General features: G+C 45.5%; 1 protein-coding gene across 4 annotated transcripts in view; it reads right to left on the reverse strand.

The window, feature by feature from the left end:
• PNPLA7 (patatin like phospholipase domain containing 7) overlaps nt 1–17,011 on the reverse strand; it is a 129,398-nt gene that overhangs the window by 7,351 nt on the left and 105,036 nt on the right. For all 4 annotated transcript variants that reach the window (XM_048056282.2, XM_066980521.1, XM_048056286.2 and 1 more), the window contains 6 exons: nt 14,646–14,715; nt 12,248–12,364; nt 9,813–9,961; nt 8,194–8,346; nt 6,177–6,287; nt 580–664 (listed from right to left, as the gene is read on the reverse strand). In XM_048056282.2, the coding sequence (XP_047912239.2) occupies nt 580–664; nt 6,177–6,287; nt 8,194–8,346; nt 9,813–9,961; nt 12,248–12,364; nt 14,646–14,715 (685 nt within the window). The remainder of the gene's footprint in view (nt 1–579; nt 665–6,176; nt 6,288–8,193; nt 8,347–9,812; nt 9,962–12,247; nt 12,365–14,645; nt 14,716–17,011) is intronic.

Genomic DNA, 17,011 nt, shown 5'->3' on the forward strand with positions numbered 1-17,011 from the left:
AGGCACAAAGCTCTCAAGTGCCGCCACGTAAAAGTGCAGGAGCCGTTCCTGTTCCACATTAGTTCATTAGTGCTCCCTGTAATAGCAGTGTACATAAAGCAATCAAGCCAGTGAGTCATTCCAGATTTGATTCAAAGTAGCACAAAAAGATCCTTCAGTCAAACCTTTAAATCGCCCTCCTCCCATTTCAAAAGGACACGGACCAAAGACCGAAGCCAGCACAGGGACACGGGCAGCACGAGGAGGAATGAGCGCTCAGCTTTGTGAGAGCTGACACATGTGCGCTATTTCACTCAGAATTAGGCTAACTGGAAAAAGGATTGCTCCCACCAGGAAAGCACACCAGACCATGCCAGTAACGCTTGGCAGTGATATCTCACCACGGCAAGAGCACCGAGTCCCACCCTCACCCAAGCAGAGGGGAGGCAGCCCACAAGTGACGCCGGAGCCAGCAGCAGCCAGCCCTCAAACACATCACAGCTCGCAGCACAGGCCAGTAAAAGAAAGCAATGAAGCTGCCGACCCCGTTGCGCTGCCCTTCCTGCTGCATCGCAGCACCGGCTGGGTCCCTCGACTCACCGTCTGCCACGGGGGCTTTCACTGGCTCGATCCTGGACACGATTTCTGCCAGGTCCGTAAAAGAGGTGGTGGCACAGGTCACATTCTGAAACATAGCAATAAGGTTTAGGTATGTTACCAAATATACACAAAACATCCAATTCAAGACTGTGTAAAAATTATACTGAACAGAGAAAGCTCCAGACACGGATTTCACCCTCATTACTCATCGGTGAGCAATTCACAAAACAATGACCCTGATGCATGGCCTGGCTGCAAAGATGGGATTCCGAAGAGCAAGCAGACACCGGGCAATCTCTAACGGGCCCTTCTCCATCCATGCAATATGAGACCTTATTAAAAATTTAGGAAACTATAGAAAAGGCGACAAAGACAAGAACTGGCAGGCCTGGACTCTCTGACAGACAGCATTCCTTTTGCTTCCTTGCTCTCTATCACTGCACTGTGTTGCTTTATAAAAGGGAGCAGCTGGGCCAGGTGCAGCCCCCAGGGAGATTTCTCCTTCCCTCGGTAGCCTGGTGGGAGGGAGAAGGGGCCGTGGTGCCGTACATGAGCCAGCAGAGGCCCTGGGAGGCCATGCAGCCAAGCGGGCAGCAGCCAGGGGTGACCAGGCCCTGTCAGGGGACCCCAGCCCTCTCGGCAAGTCAGGGGCTGGAGGTGCTGCAGCGAGCAGGAACCCAAGGCAAGAGGTCTGCCTGCAAGGAGAAGTATTTCCCACTGTAATTCCTCTTTTCAAACCCTTTCTATTTTTATTCTGTCTCACCCAAGCAGCAGGTTGATCATTCTGGGATTTGAAGAGTTGCCTGCTTTAGTTTTTCTTTTTAATAAAACCCAACTTTGGCATTTAAGATTTGGTTTGGCCTTCCTGTGTGCTTGGCCACGAGTGAGGTGTGTGGGCCTCCCTCCCTCCTTGGGGCCAGACATAGGGTCACTGGACAGCAACTCCAACACTCTTTGCCTATTTTCAAACCAGCCACTTTAATTAGTACAGTAGCAACCTGCCCCAGAGGAGAGTGAAGGGGAAGAGCTTGCAGAGGCCATGTTATTGGCACTGGGCTGTCAGGAATTGCTGGGACAGACCTGCCCACACACCTCCAGGCAGGGCAGGTTCCTCATACAGTGTTTTTGCGAGCAATTCTTTGCTCTTCTGGCAGGAGCACTGATACTGTGAATCATACAGCCCCTGCAGGGGTCACAGCAGAAGCCCATTACAGCTGCAGCAGATTGCTCTCAGTTGACCTTTAATCCATAACTAACTTTTGATGTAATTTAGCACAGCCTAAGCAGGGTAAGGATTCAGGACAAACAGCTGCTGGGGAGCAGTGGACAGAAAAGACCCAAAGGGAATTAAAAAAATACCTGTATGAAAGGAAACAGCAGTAGCTTAGGACACACGTTTTAAAATAAAAAGAAGCAGAGAAGCTCAGAATAAGGTCTGACCATTAAGGAACCAGCCAGAAGAGTGAGTCAGTCCTGCTTCATCGTGAACACGCAACCTGAATGGTCCCAGTGAAGCATCTGCAGGCGGCCATTTCCCAGGACAGGAGGGGGAAAAAAAAGAGCAGCTACATCTTCATTTTGTGCCACATGACTAAGCAAGGGACATGTGCGAACTCTGGCCACAAAGCAGACACAGCAATGTTTGAGGCAATCACCTGCACTGTACAAACGAGGACTGTCATAAAGCAAACAGACTGGGTGCATTCAGCGCTCGCACAGACACGCGCCAGACTGTCCTGGGGAGGATGCAGCAGAGCAGGGACTGGCTTTGGAGGGGAAAGAGCAGGGCACTGTATGAAGTGCTGAACAAAGCCTGCAGGGAACATCGCCAAAAGATGCTCTTGGAAAACTAGCATCAGCTCACATGCCCCCAGAGAAAAGCTGGGAGGACAGATGAGCATAAAGGCAATCCTAAGTGTGACCCTGCCCACGGGAGCATCTGTTGCAGTCACTGCCATACACATGATCCCATGCTAGGGAATATGACATACACATGATCCCATGGGTAAGCCTGCGAGAGGAAGCTTGGAGAGGCAGCTGCACCCCAAAGTCTTAGCACTCCGACTGGAACACCACTTGTGGGAAACCAGGTGTCTTCCCACGCTCATTTGATGCTTTGCAGAAAAGGCATTTAATATGTTTCAGCGTTTGCTCTGACTACTTTTGAGGACGAAACCACACTCCCATCAGTTAACACAAGGAAAAGAAGATTCATTTGAAACCCACTCTCAAACCTTCCTGCTGATATTTTTTCCAAGAAGGAAGAAAGTATTCTCTTTAGCATAATCTTTATTAAATAAATGAGAGGAGAAAGACAGATACTATTGTAGTCTGCTAGATTATATTTAGCTTTGACTATGAATAACACTTCAATAGACAAAACTTCCCTGAGGAGATCCAATTTACGGTACTGCATTACTCTGCATTGGGGAAAAATAAGGGTTGTTCAAATGAACTTTATGTAAGGTTGCTGTTGTTCATGGCTTCAGTATTTGCATTTTAAGAAAAGATAAGTAGCAACTGAATGATGAAAGGAAAGAAGAAACATCTAAATGCTTAAATATCTGGAGATTAAGTAAAAATTCAACGCTTACGACATGGAAACAAGATGAAAAGAAACCGAGCCCAACACTCCAAGATGTTGAACACTCCAGAAATAGCTGAAGAACTAAAACACAGATCATCAAAACCTTTGCTAATGAAAGGCAAGTTAAAAATATCAGCTGTTATCCCTGGAAGATAGCACAGCTAAAGGACTTAAATGACTTTAATGGACTAAGGAAAAAAAGCTAAACACCTCAGAGAGAGCCTGCAATACTTGTTATTTTGTAGAAATAAACTTACAAAAACAAGTCATATGGAAAAAATATCTTGCTTTTTACTAGGCTCCAGAGTAGCTGGAGGAAAAAGCAGGTGACTTTCTGGGTCCTTGGAATGTAGCCTGGAACTTAGCTTCAGGCTTGGGGACCACACAAAGCTGACCAGGCGGTTTATCACAACATTCTCATGCACCCATTATTTTCATAATCTTGGTGTCTCAGCAGTCAGCACTTTCTGCCTTGTTATGGAGAGCTTACACAGAAACGCAATGACAAGCTCTGTCTACAACCACTACATGACCTATTTGATCTCCATGGCAGTTGAAGTGACATAAAAAAACAGGGTAGATTACAATAAATGTTCAAAATCCTGCATCATGCACAGCTGTAATACTGTGATCTGACTGAAATTAGCCTGACTTATTGTATCCCATATAATGGGCAATTCTTAAAGAAGCCTGGTTTGAAAGGTACATTTGTTACAGCAGTGAAGATGTTCAAGCTTGTTACTGCTGGGTGATAAAAGTTAGAGGACAAAATTGGACACACGACCATTTGACACACACACACACACTCACTCTTCTCCCCCTTGACTTCTCCTTACGACTATCAACACGCACACACAAACACATACCAGCACGTAACCAGCCTGAACATCATGTGTCAGAGGCAGAATGGGGGACCCCCTCTTCTGCAGCTCATGCATCTCCTACTGCAGGTCATCTTGCCAGTAAAAAATAATAAGCTGATGAGTTTTGGTGCTCCTCAAGCTACTCTGAGCTTTTTTTCCCCACAAAGCTCAGTTCCTCTGTGCTCCTCCCACAGCCACTCACCCTGCCCGTCAGCTTGGGTGGGATTCATCTTCTGATGGTACAAAGGCATCAGCACTGCTCCCCTTTGTCTCCCTTCACAGGGAGGGCGCTGAGGGTGCCATCTCTCTTATCCCAGTAGAGCCATTTCCATTTCTGCAAGTGACTCACACCCTACAAGCGCTCATCTCTCTCCTGTGACAAAAGGGGGTCTAAAGGCAAAGAGCTCAGATGTGGGCGTTTGAAAAAAGGAAAAAAAAAAACTACCTCTTGTTGCTGCATCCATCCCTTCAAGGACTGCCTTTGCTCTCCCCTTGCTCACACCATTTCTCTCCTAAGAGAAGTGCTGGAGAGCCGATCTCTGGAAGAGCTGCAAACTCTCAACGTCATTTTTCACCTCCACTGACTTTCCTTACTGAAGCTTACTACAGCTATGATACATTTTGGCAATCACTTAAAATATTGCTACTAATTTCCCTATCTCTAAAAGACAATAAAGAAGAATTACCGAGTAAAACATGAAGTCTTTTTAGCACTTGGGTTTTAAATCAGAGGAATTTGAAGGAACTAAGGATAATAAGCCAATATATTATAATATAGTACCCGAGACCTCAAAAAGGTGATAACTTTCTTAAAAACAACTAAAACTTCCCCAGAAATTCAGGCAGCCCACAGAGTTACTGGACCAGCTCTAGAGGCTGACTTAAATCCTGAAATTGTAAACCCAAGAGATTTTCATCCTACTTCTAAGTACTTCAACAACACTGCAAGCTTGCATGGAGCTGTAATAAGAGCCTTACGAAATGCCTTTCCTAGTAGAGGAGCAAGGAAGAAAAACAACAAAACAAGAAGTCTGAGGCCTTGCAAGATTTTAACTCTTAGCTAAAAACGCATCCATGGCAAGGATTTATTTCAAGGTTTCTGGAAGCATCTGAGAACTATTTGAGTCATATCAGGAAAGCCAGCAATGGTGGAGATCAGTGCCAGAGATCCCGGCTCACATCCTCGGTGACAAGCACTGGGCAGCTTGGGAGAGATCAGAAAGATGGCGTGGGAGAGAGCCATTGCCCTGGTAGAACAGTTTCTGGTAGCAAGAACAATACCCAGGCACCACCTGGACTTTGTGGCACAAGAATAAATGAATAGCAGTTTTAAAGTTACTTGTGCCTACCCAGCTCTACTCTGAGAGGCAATCTACGCACGCATTCATGCAATGGGTACAAATGTGGCCCATTGCCTGAAACCACAGATCATCCTTCTCTCATCACCTTCTCGCAGATCATCCACCCATGGGACCTGCGGGGGCACAGCCACACCTTCCACCCTCACGCTTGGTGGAGAAAACAGGCAGCAGCACTCAGTGCCCTCTAACTGCTGACCCACACAGGGAAGAAGAGAACGGTGGGCACGTAAACACCTCCGCATCAGCTATGTCTCGCAGAAAGCGCTGGTTATGGGTGAGCACCCTGCCTTCCCTCAAGTACTTGTGCTGTGCATGGTTTTGGGTTACAAATGTGGTATCAATCTGGCAGAACAAAACAGCAACAAGGAGAGCTGCCCTACAGGGCTACGTTGTTCCTTGAGGTTTCAGAGAGCATCCTACTTGGTGAGGATATGGGTGGATCTCTGCAGGGGTACATACATTACACATTGGGGGTGGAGGTTGTTTCTTTTTAAATGTGGCTATCAAAACCACCGGGACGCTGGTAGAGTACACCTTGGCCACACGTGTACCTGATGATCCAAGAAGTGCAGGACCTCCTCATTCATCCAGGCTCAAAGAAAGGAGTTGCTGAAAAACTGATTATACCTCTTCTGGCCTCAAAAGATTTTAACTAATAGATGCAGGCTCACAAGAAAGGACTTGAGGCAACTTTCTCCTTCTTACCCCCAGTGTTTCTGGGCAGTATACAACCTGTTGTGCATCAAGTAGCTCTTGCAGAAGAGTGCATTTAAACTGAGCACTTACATCAGAAGTTTTGGATTTGCAAATCTCTTGTCTGTCTTTTAGCATTTTGTCAAGGACTCCACTCCTGCACCAGACACCAAATACAGTTTTCCCGTGCTGATATCCCACTTCCTGGAAAAAGAGAACCAGGAGAAAAGAAAACAAAAAAGTAAATTAGTAACAAAAAAACATTATCCAGGAAATCCAGATGTCTATCCCAAAGGCAGGATGCATGTTTTGGTACCTTCCATCCTTACCTGGAAAAGCCACTCAGCCTAATGATTAGGGGGGAATGGTTAAGCAAACAAGGCGCTATTCTAAGTCTAAATGCTAACTGGGTCCTTGACCCCACAGTATGTACAGAAAAGCGCCACCTGACAACTACTTTTACAGCAGCAGCTTCAAGCAGGTTCACAGAATAATACCATATGAAGCTCAGTACGTGTATGCATACACCCTTCCATCCAGGTACATAGCCGAAATTAAAAAAACAACAACAAACACACGCTATTCCATAGCCTGTAATGATAAAGGAATGCCTAGAATGCCCTTTAAGGTCAGCACAGTGTAAAACTCCCCTCGGGACAAAGCTTATTTAGCTACACTGTAGGAAATGAAAACCCAGGAGGGTGCTGCCCTCTGTACCTGTAACATCTTGTGCCAAGGACTTGCTCAAAGAAAGTGACATCTTTGAGAAATTGCACTTTCCTCAAGTTTTTAATTCCACTGAGAAAAAATTGCCTGGTGTCTTCAAATCTCTTTAATGACAGCAAATTAGACAGAACAATGATTTGACAGCTTACTGTTACTGTGATGATCTATCAGACCTGTCTGTCAAGGTTTTAAAAAGGGCCAGGACACTGCTCCCAGTGAAGAGCACTATTTAAACAGGGAAGCCTCAGGTCCCCTGCTGAGGGGACAGAGCTGTTTACCCAGGAGCTATGACATCAAATATCCTTGGGAAAATATTTATACTGGGGAAATCAGCTGGTGGCTTTGAATAGCTGCTCTTTGTTCCTAAGTACTCTCTCAAATGTAAATCTGCAGGGCTTAATTGCATTACTGTTTTTGCTCAGTATTTATACGACAGCATTAGGGAACAATGTTGAGAAAGCAATCTGCAGCCTAATGAGTGTTGTTGGTTCTCAACACATCTGTAAAGGAGAACTGCTTAAAGGAAAATTGGCACTTCTCCCTCCTCCTCTTTCCTAGACTAGGAGAAGAGCAAACCCGTGCAGAAACACCTGAACACAGAAGATATTTGCACAGCTGAAGCAAAGAACGGAAAAAGACAGTAAAATAACTTCCTTGACAAGAGACAATGAGCCAAAATTGCTATCATTCCCTCAAATCAGGCAGAAATGTTTTGGTTTTGAATGCTGGATTATGTCACCAAGATAATTCAACTGCACATCTGGAGTCAGTTCTTCCCATGCTGATTTCGGATACACATCTTTGGGATTTAGTTTTTGTAACCTGGTACTACCCTTTTTACTACGTCCTTCCACTGACATTGGTGCCATTTTCCTGATATGCTATCAGGTGTGGAGGAATTGTGGACGATATGTTTTATTAATAGAAGTGTTGAAATGTCAGCCGAGTCAGGTATTTTAGCATGTTACCCTCCATTTCAACGATTCACAGCCTCCCCACAGATTTCTTCAAATCTTTCATGTGACAACAAGCTACACAATCAAGGAAGAGAAATGACACCATTTGACAAACCACAACTGCCCAAAGCAGCTCAGACACCAAAGAGTTTTTACCAAGCAGCTGAGTAAGGACTGACATAAGATAGCGAGGCAACTGATCCGTTCAGAGGTTATTATATAATCACAATTATTAACTCAATTTCTACTGTTAATCCAATCTCACAGTCATGATATCATTCCGTGGTATTATTTAATGTCAATTATTCACTCTGTGCCAACTGACTTCTCTTACTCTTACACTGCTTAGGTATTAATTAGCACCACAAAGCAGTAGACTTCTGCAGAATGTCAGTATGGGGGAACTGCCTTCCTCAGGATGCACTTACACAGATTTCATCAAATTTCCCAAATTCCAGGGTGCCGTATCGGTCAATGGGTGGCCGTATATACTCGCAGTACTCGCTGTTCTTCACCATCTCCAGCTGCCGCACGCAGCACACGTATGCAAGCCGTGTCTGGATCTCTGCCATATTCAGCACCTGCCAACCAGGACAGACGTAACGATCATGATTAATTCAGAAATTTCATTTCAGAATATGGTCTGTATTCACAGTGGAGAGAAAGCAAGTTATCCATCAAGCTTATTCCAAAAGCACACAGAAGCCTGCTGAAGCCTTCACACATCAGCACCTCCATCTGTTTCCCAGGCAGTGTGGACAGCCAACAAGTCTCCAAAGTCAGACACATTGCTGTAGCGCAAGGTTGAATTGAGTCTTCCATTTCAGGATGTAGTGGTAACTTCAGAAAGAGGTCTGTGCTTAGCTGAGAGGGCTAAGAGATCCTTCAAGGCAGAAATCGGTGATGATCACTACTGTACCAGGGCAGAGATTTCGCAGAACCACAGAATCATTGAGATTAGCAGGGACCTTTTGATACCCTCTGGTCCAAGGCCCTTATACTCAAGCAGGGTCAGCTACAGCAGGCTGTCCAGGACCATGTCCACCTGGGTGAGAACACCTCCACAGAGACCCTACAACCTCTCTGGGCAACCTTTTCTGGTGTTTCACCACCCTCACAAATCTAAAAATAAATTTCGAAAAAAAATGGAATCCCATGTGTTTTCAGTTGTGACTACTGCCATCTGGGCAGTCGCAGTATTTCACTGGGCACTACTGAGGAGAGTCAGAGTCTTTCATTTCCCCAGCCAGGCATTCCCACTACGTGCTGGGAGCAGCACCATCAACTCTGCCAAGACCGAGCAGGGCACTCAGCTGCACCAGCTCCAGAAAGGATGCCAGGCCACCTCTCAGGGAGACGAGACCTTTTCAGGGAAGGGATTTATTACAGAGGAATAACTTGGGATTACAGAGCAGTACCCACAGGTTGTAATATTTCCCCTAACTTTGGGAAGCAAGGTTTTTATTTCCAATTGCAAAATGGGAACACATTAATCACAGTGGGTAAAGGAAAAAATAGCATTCACTTTGGGGAGCGCTGCAGAGCCAGATAGCTTAGGAAACGCAGAAGAATACTTAATAGAGTTGGCTGACTACGTTCAACAAGAAAAAAAAATCATACTCTGCAGCCCAGTGTTTATGAGTAGCAGTTGTATTGTTAATTACTGGCTAGCACTAAAACCTCCCTAGTCAGCCATCCAGAGACATTAGGATAGAAACACTGAACTGGACTAAGTTATTACTTTTATTGGTGAAATCTGTAAATTCTGACTTTATCAAAACTAACTGCACCTACAAGAACAGGTTTCTGTGCTCTAACAATTGTATGACCTTCTGCAGGCCACACTGCAGAGCTGGGCTCTACCCTCTCCCCTGATGCTCTATTTCCTTTGGTGTCAGGGCACTGCCCAGCTTTCTTCACCCATCAGTATGAGCTCAAATCCACGAAACAACATGGCCTGTTACCAGGCTTGCCCTCTGAATAACCAAAGGAATGCTTCCTGCTCTGCACGTAAAAATAGCTGTGATTGCAATGCAGTCTGCAATACCTTGACTTTCTCAGCCAGGGGATTCCACCTCTTCCAGAGCAGCCACCAGCCAGACAAGCAGTCGCCGTAGTTGGTGAGGTCGGTCTCATCTTGGCTCCCCACATCGATCGCTATCACCACCTTTGCCCCCATGGACTTTGCAACATCAGCTAGTGGGAAAGAAGGTGATATCAGTACACTTTCCAATAGTGATGTCAACTCTGGTGCTGCACAGCTAAACTTATATATACTCTCTAGCTGTATGTATGTAACTTGACATCATACCTACCACGAGCATCAATTTGAACAGCTTCAGATATAAATGTTTGCAGCAACTCTGCTGAGAGACTATTTCCCTGGGGAAGCTCCTACCCCACGTGCCCTATTTGAACTACGAGATCCCACTGTGCACCAAAGTGAGCCCCTACATAGCAGCAGGGTGAGTTCACGTTGCTGAACCGCTGGTAAACATCACTTATGGGGGAAGCTTTCCCCCAGATGGGCAGGCTGACCTGACTCACTGACACCACACTGCCACCAAAACCAACGTGAAGGAAGCAGCGAACCTGTGTGGCAGGGAACAGAGGAGAGAAGCCAGGACACACACACAGCACAAGTCCACAGTTACACCAGACTAGTTATAGCATGGCAAGTCCCGTATGAACAAAGCCCTGGGGAACCTGGAGAGAGAACAATTGGCAATGGCCTTAAAGAGGAGAGTCAGCAGTGCAGAGGTGCAACCCTGCAGAGAGAAGACAAAGAAAAGGAGCAGCAAAGGAACCCAACAGCAAGGAGAGGCTGGGAGGATTTCAGTCTACAAAAAGCCTTGGGATCCAAGAGAAAGATTTGCATTTGAAGTTGGAGAGAAATGAGGCAACACTTCCTACTTCAAGGTCAGTAGAAAGAGAACTAGCTACAGCCTTTGGATATGGGTGAGAATTTAGGGAAGTGCCAAAGGAGGGAAAAGAAGGACACACACCTTACAGAATGAATTTATACTCCTTCCACACCCCCAGAGTCCAAGATAGTTGCAGTTTCCAGAATAGTTATGCGTAGGAAAACCACAGCTCTGAAGAGCCAATTTAGATGCTTAATTTAGACACTTATTTAAATCAGATCTGTTCTGTAACTTGTACTTCTATTACTGGGCTGGTTCAGCCTATTCATCTCATCCACCCAGTGTCACCTGTATGTGCTCTGTGCACTCTTCCAATATATACAGGTGAAAACGGTGTCTTGGTTTTCAATTCATGGTTTTGCTTACAGACACACACAGCAAATGTCAAATGCAGATTTTGGGGGTCTATTTTGTGTTCTTTCTATTTCTGTTTTTCAGGCAAATACAGCCCTGAGGAGAAAATACAGTCTGGGTTTGTCTTGAACATGCAAAAGCTTTAGGATGCTCAGATGTAGTCTCTGACTTGGATTTCTTTCTATTTGTACACAAACTGAAATGGCACCATACAACTCTTTCCCGTCTTGGCCATCCCCCTGACCCACCTACCTTCCAATGCTTTCTGACCGCAGTGACAGCCCTAACACGAAACACATCCCAGATAAGCACAAATGAATTCAAGCACCTTGATCCCTTTTGGGTTCAGCCCTCAGATCAGCCCTTGCATCAGCCTTCATACACCACACGATTCCACCCCTGCCACATGCTCGCAGCTAACCAAGACCCCAGCTGCACCCTTCAGGCTCTGGGCACTGAGCTCAGCCCCTAGCCCTGTCCCCTCCGGGCTGGGAGGACAAAGCTGGCATCTTTCACAGGAGCCCCCACTGGCACGAGGCTGCCCACTCTTTCCTCCCAAGCACAGTTTGTGCATCCTGCCAGCTCTTCAGGGAAGCACACTGGCAGACTTGCTCTCAAGAATAGACATCTGATTTAACAAAGCTACTCAAAATACTCACTGCTTCAATTCTGCGCCTACGTTACAGTTAAAACTCACAACTGGACAATAAAGTAAAGAGAATTCTACTACGCTGTTTTCAATATCAACAGTCATTTACTTTCAACAGTCCTCCAGCGAGTGCTCTGATGCAGCATGTTCTACTAACACAGGCACCAGGCTGAATAATGAAGAATTAATACTCTTGCTTTCTCTGAATTAGTTCCTATTCAAGTGATACTTTTGAAAAGAAGCACAAAGATAGACTATATACCTGCAGTTTAATTTCTGTTCTCCTTTCAGTGAGCACTAAATTGGAATTATATTTTTGGAATAGGAATATTAGGAAACAGTTCATAACAAAGAACAGTCTTAATAAAGCCTTGGTAAAGCAAACACCTAGGAAACTGAGAACAATGACTCCTGGTAGCCATCATGAGATTAAAGGCATCTGCAATGTTTCTCCTTGTTTCTTTTTTTGGAAAATAATCATGAGGGCAAAGTTCTGCAGACTGTATGACAGGATGTATTCTCAGTAACTTCTTCCCACCCGATCCGTACACCTACCGGGAAGGTTGTTGATATAACCTCCATCCATCAGGAGATGCCCATCCTTCGGGTCACAGAGCGGAGGCATGTACCCGGAGAGAGACATGCTGGCACGGATGTACCTCCACAGAGAGCCTGCAGGAACAAGGAGGGGCGAATGGCAACAGCATTAACGCACTGCCACAGCGATGGGGTAGGCTTTCACACTCGTTACAGTAACCGGGAGATAGAGGTTCTCCTGAGAATACTATTAGAAAGTTATTAAAGCAGTTTATTATTTTCTATACCATAATCCTGGCTAGGGGAAAAAAAAAAAGGCCATTCAGACCTACAGTCAGGCAAAGGCCTTAGGAAACAGTTTTAAGCACATGTCTCATATTCATTGCCTTTAAGGAGATTTCAGCATATGCCTGACTGCAGGGATCATCTTTAGTGTGTTGTTGAGCTTACACTGATACGGCAAGGAAAAGGCTTCTCCTGGGGACAAAGGAATAGAAGAAATAAGCAGATTGAAGTGCAGCTAAAGCCATTATGCTCTACAAAGATCCACAGAAAACAGACTTTTAGCAGGAGTTTAGCAGGAGCTGAACATGAAAAATACTGATTGCAGAAGCCCAGAAATTCTGCTTTCCCTGCTCTGCAATAAGCAAACATTTTCACTTATAGAACTAGTGCAAGTACACGATGGCGATCTTATCTCTTCTGAGGACATTTCTGTTAACAGTACTGTAATGAAGGAAGTTAAAATCTTTTAAGCTGTTAGAAACAAAGTTTAATCAAGTAGAAATTGATTGGATCTGTTTCTTTGAAACCATTCTGCTTCAAGGGTCTTATTTACTGATTTTTCTCCTTGTAACATTTGCAACAGCTGAATTTGGATGACACCGTAGTTCCAAAGATGCTAGTAATCTTGTTTAAGAAGTTAGCAATCTTGTTTAAGAAGTCAATCTTCAAAATATCCAAAATAAGTAAGAACTGTAGTGTTGGCTCAGTTCTCATTAGTTACCTACTTGATGTTTCAAACAAGCCCCTCTTTCCAGCAAACTGGGAATTGACTTTTTTTCTGTTCTTTTTAAAAACATGTAACGGTTCTTTTTATAACTGTAACCTAAACACTCCTTCTGCTTAGCATAGGTCAATACTGGCAAGCTTGTTTTTTATTATTAATAGTTTTAGTCGAGTTGGAACTTCTACAGGAGAAAAATGCTGACTTGTTGCGTTATTCACACTGTTACCCAGCACCCTGTGCACTTTGGCACACACCTGAGTTAGCAACCTGTTTAGCAGCTGCAGTGGTTAGGATTTTAATTGCATTAAGGGGGCTTCTAGGGCAGCTTGTGATCCAAGTCAGGGCTGCTCTCGTCCCTCTCTGACTCCAGCCACCCTTTGCATCACCTGCCCACTCCCTCACATTCGTGCTGCATTCCTGGAACTTAAGATTTCAGGAGAGGTTTTTTGCCTGAACCCATTTTGGTCGGAGCAATTCCTGCTCACAGGTTCTACTGCAAGTGTTCGCAGGAAGCAGGGACAAGCAAATGGGTGGAGTGAGTTTCTTCATCTACATCTTGCTTGACCTGCTGTAGAACTAGAAAACAACCTCTAAGAAAGGTTAATCTTTTTCTGCTTGTTTTAGCTCCCTTGGTTGTCCTAAGACAACAACACCGCGGGGTCAGCAGCAGCAGCTTAAGGGTTCTGCGAGCCCCACCCTGGCTGCAGGAATGGATAGCCCTACCTGGTGGACAGCCAACTCAGAAGGTAACAGAGGCATGGCAGCAAAGGTTTCACCTGCCCACAGAAATATCTGCGGCAGCCCAAAGGCTTGTGCCATTTTCACTGAAGCCTGAGTCACTGCACCATTACCCCAAATAGCCAGACAAAAGCTAAAGCAAGTATCCCACAGGGCTGCCACCACATCAAGAAAGCAGAGCAGACAGCTCAGATCTTTCTCCTCTGTTCAGTCACTGTAAGGCGAATTACAGTTTTCCACCAGAGAAACACAGAGGCCTGGACACAAATGACAACCTAACCGAGCTTCTGCTTCAGCCACAGGAGTCTCTTTATTGGGAATACATCTTCATTTATAGGGAATTTGAAACTTAAAATGCGTTTATTGCATTAGTTCTGATTTATGGTTAAGACACCTGCACTTCACAGAATGCTTTAAGGGAACAGAACGGTGCCAACGGAGCCATTTGCTCTCTAAACAGTGAATCCAGCGTCTCAGTTAATTTCTTCCCCACAGCTCTGCTCCTTGTTATGTGTACAGCCACAGTTCGGTGCTCAGCAAATAACAGAGGAGGGGGAAACAAAAGAAAAGACAAACTGAAAGAGGATGAAAACCGCAGGAACAAGGGGTGGCACTTCAGTCTCACGTCCCTGTTTAAGACGTGCTGCAGGAGGCTGCCTGCACACTTACCGTCGGTGTGGACCCTCATTGTTGAGGCAGTGATGTCGGTCGTAATGGTGAAGTAAGGAATCCACAGATCCTGCAACAGAGGAGGGCCTCATTTTACCAAATCTGTAACCTTGCACTTAAACTAAAACCTGTGCCTAATACAGAAGCCAGTGACAACCTCTGCATCTCGACAGAGCTGTAGACACAAGTGGAGAAAAATCCATCAGCTTTGGGTTTAAGTTTATAAATTTGTTTCTTATGCAAATACCTCAGGCAGAACCAAGGCAGAAAAATAATTACTTTAATAGCAAAAAACACTTGTTCCAGAAGACTGTACATCATACAGCACATAACAGAAACCTCATACTAGGAGTTTATCTTTTCTGATATCTGCTGTTCTTTAAGATGAAGTTTTTTGGGTTTGGTTTGTTTGTTGTTTTTTTTTTTTTTTCTTCCACCCTTGCTTCACTTCCTGAAATGCCAGAGCCCAAGACAAAACGAGGGAAGAACATGAGTTTTGACCCTCTTTGAGCAATGTTCTTCCACGGTAAATGACTTTCACCTTGTACCGTATGGTGATGAAATCGTTTCAGCAGGAGATACAGAGCAATGCTGCTGGGACCCAAAGCTGCCAAGAGTCAAAGACAACAACACAAAGCTTTGCAGCATTATCTGCTCGAGGAAGGAAGGCTCTGCAGGAGGATCTGGACAGGCTGGAGCGATGGGCTGAGGCCAACTGTACGAAGTTCAACAAGGCCAAGTGCCGGGTCCTGCATCTGGGGCGTAACAACCCCAAGCAGCGCTACAGGCTGGGAGAAGAGTGGCTGGAAAGCTGCCTGGCGGAGAAGGACCTGGGAGTATTGGTTGATAGGCAGCTGAATATGAGCCAGCAGTGTGCTCAGGTGGCCAAGAAGGCCAACAGCATCCTGGCTTGTATAAGAAGCAGTGTGGCCAGCAGGTCTAGGGAGGTGATTGTCCCCCTGTACTCGGCTCTGGTGAGGCCGCACCTCGAGTACTGTGTTCAGTTTTGGGCCCCTCGCTACAAGAAGGACATGGAGGTGCTCGAGAGAGTCCAGAGAAGGGCAACGAAGCTGGTGAGGGGTCTGGAGAACAAGTCTTACGAGGAGCAGCTGAGGGAGCTGGGGTTGTTTAGCCTGGAGAAGAGGAAGCTCAGGGGAGACCTCATTGCTCTCTGCAACTGCCTGAAAGGAGGCTGTAGAGAGGTGGGGGCTGGTCTGTTCTCCCACGTGCCTGGTGACAGGACGAGGGGGAATGGGCTAAAGTTGTGCCAGGGGAGGCTTAGGTTGGATGTTAGGAAGAACTTCTTTACTGAAAGGGTTGTTAGGCATTGGAATGGGCTGCCCAGGGAGGTGGTTGAGTCACCATCCCTGGAGGTCTTTAAAAGATGTTTAGATGTAGAGCTTAGTGATATGGCTTAGTGGAGGTCTTGTTAGTGTTAGGACAGAGGTTGGACTAGATGATCTTGGAGGTCTCTTCCAACCTAGACGATTCTGTGATTCTGTGATTATTTACAGGAACATCCTGCAAGGCTGATTTTCAAGACGACCCCAAAAGTTGCTTGAGATACTGCAGGGTAAAATAGCAGTGAGGAATGTGGTACATAACCTACCTAATAAGCAGGATAATACACAAAAAGAACAGACTTTTAAAGGACTTGGCTAGCTTGTTCAACAGAAGCTAGACAAAACCAAGCAGCCCTGTTCCTGCGTGGGGGAGTTCTCCCTTGTGTCTCAGTGCCTGTACTCACACCCCACTAGCTGGAAAAATGGAATGGGAGGCGGCTTCCCAACTGCACAGAAGCTTGTTGGAGAGAGGACAGTTTTGGAAAGTCTCTGTGGTGCCTAGTAAAAGGGCAGCCTGCAAAGGTAAAGGAGGAGGACTTGTTTGAACAAACATCACTTATGCCGAGAGAACAACAGCTGATAGTTCTCCGTCAATCATACAAAGCTGAATCTAGGCTGAAGAGGTAAACTTACCTTCCCATCCATCCAGCCTCATATGCTTTTCACAGGGTAAGGCATCCGAACCTTCCCTGGCACAGCTCAGATGAGCCAAGCAAGGCTTTGGACTACAGCTGTCAGCACAAGCTGAGAAGTACTCCCCCTTTAGCACTTCTGGTGCAAGTTTTTTTGTGCTGTTCAACAGGAAATTGTGAACTGCCAAAGTGTTTTTTTTCCTTTTTTTTTTTTTTCTTCTTCTCCTCCTCCTCCTAGTGAGTTTAATCTCTTAAGCAGCTCTGCAAAGATGGTGGAATTGAGGAGGACTAACAGATGCTGCACAAGTATTACAATCCATCTGGTATAAATGCCACAGGAGGGGCGGACGAATAAAGTGTGACTACAGGAGTATTAGGGGTGCCTCTCTGC

Source organism: Anser cygnoides, chromosome 20 (assembly GCF_040182565.1).
Source record: "Anser cygnoides isolate HZ-2024a breed goose chromosome 20, Taihu_goose_T2T_genome, whole genome shotgun sequence".
Classification (NCBI taxonomy): Eukaryota; Metazoa; Chordata; class Aves; order Anseriformes; family Anatidae; genus Anser; species Anser cygnoides.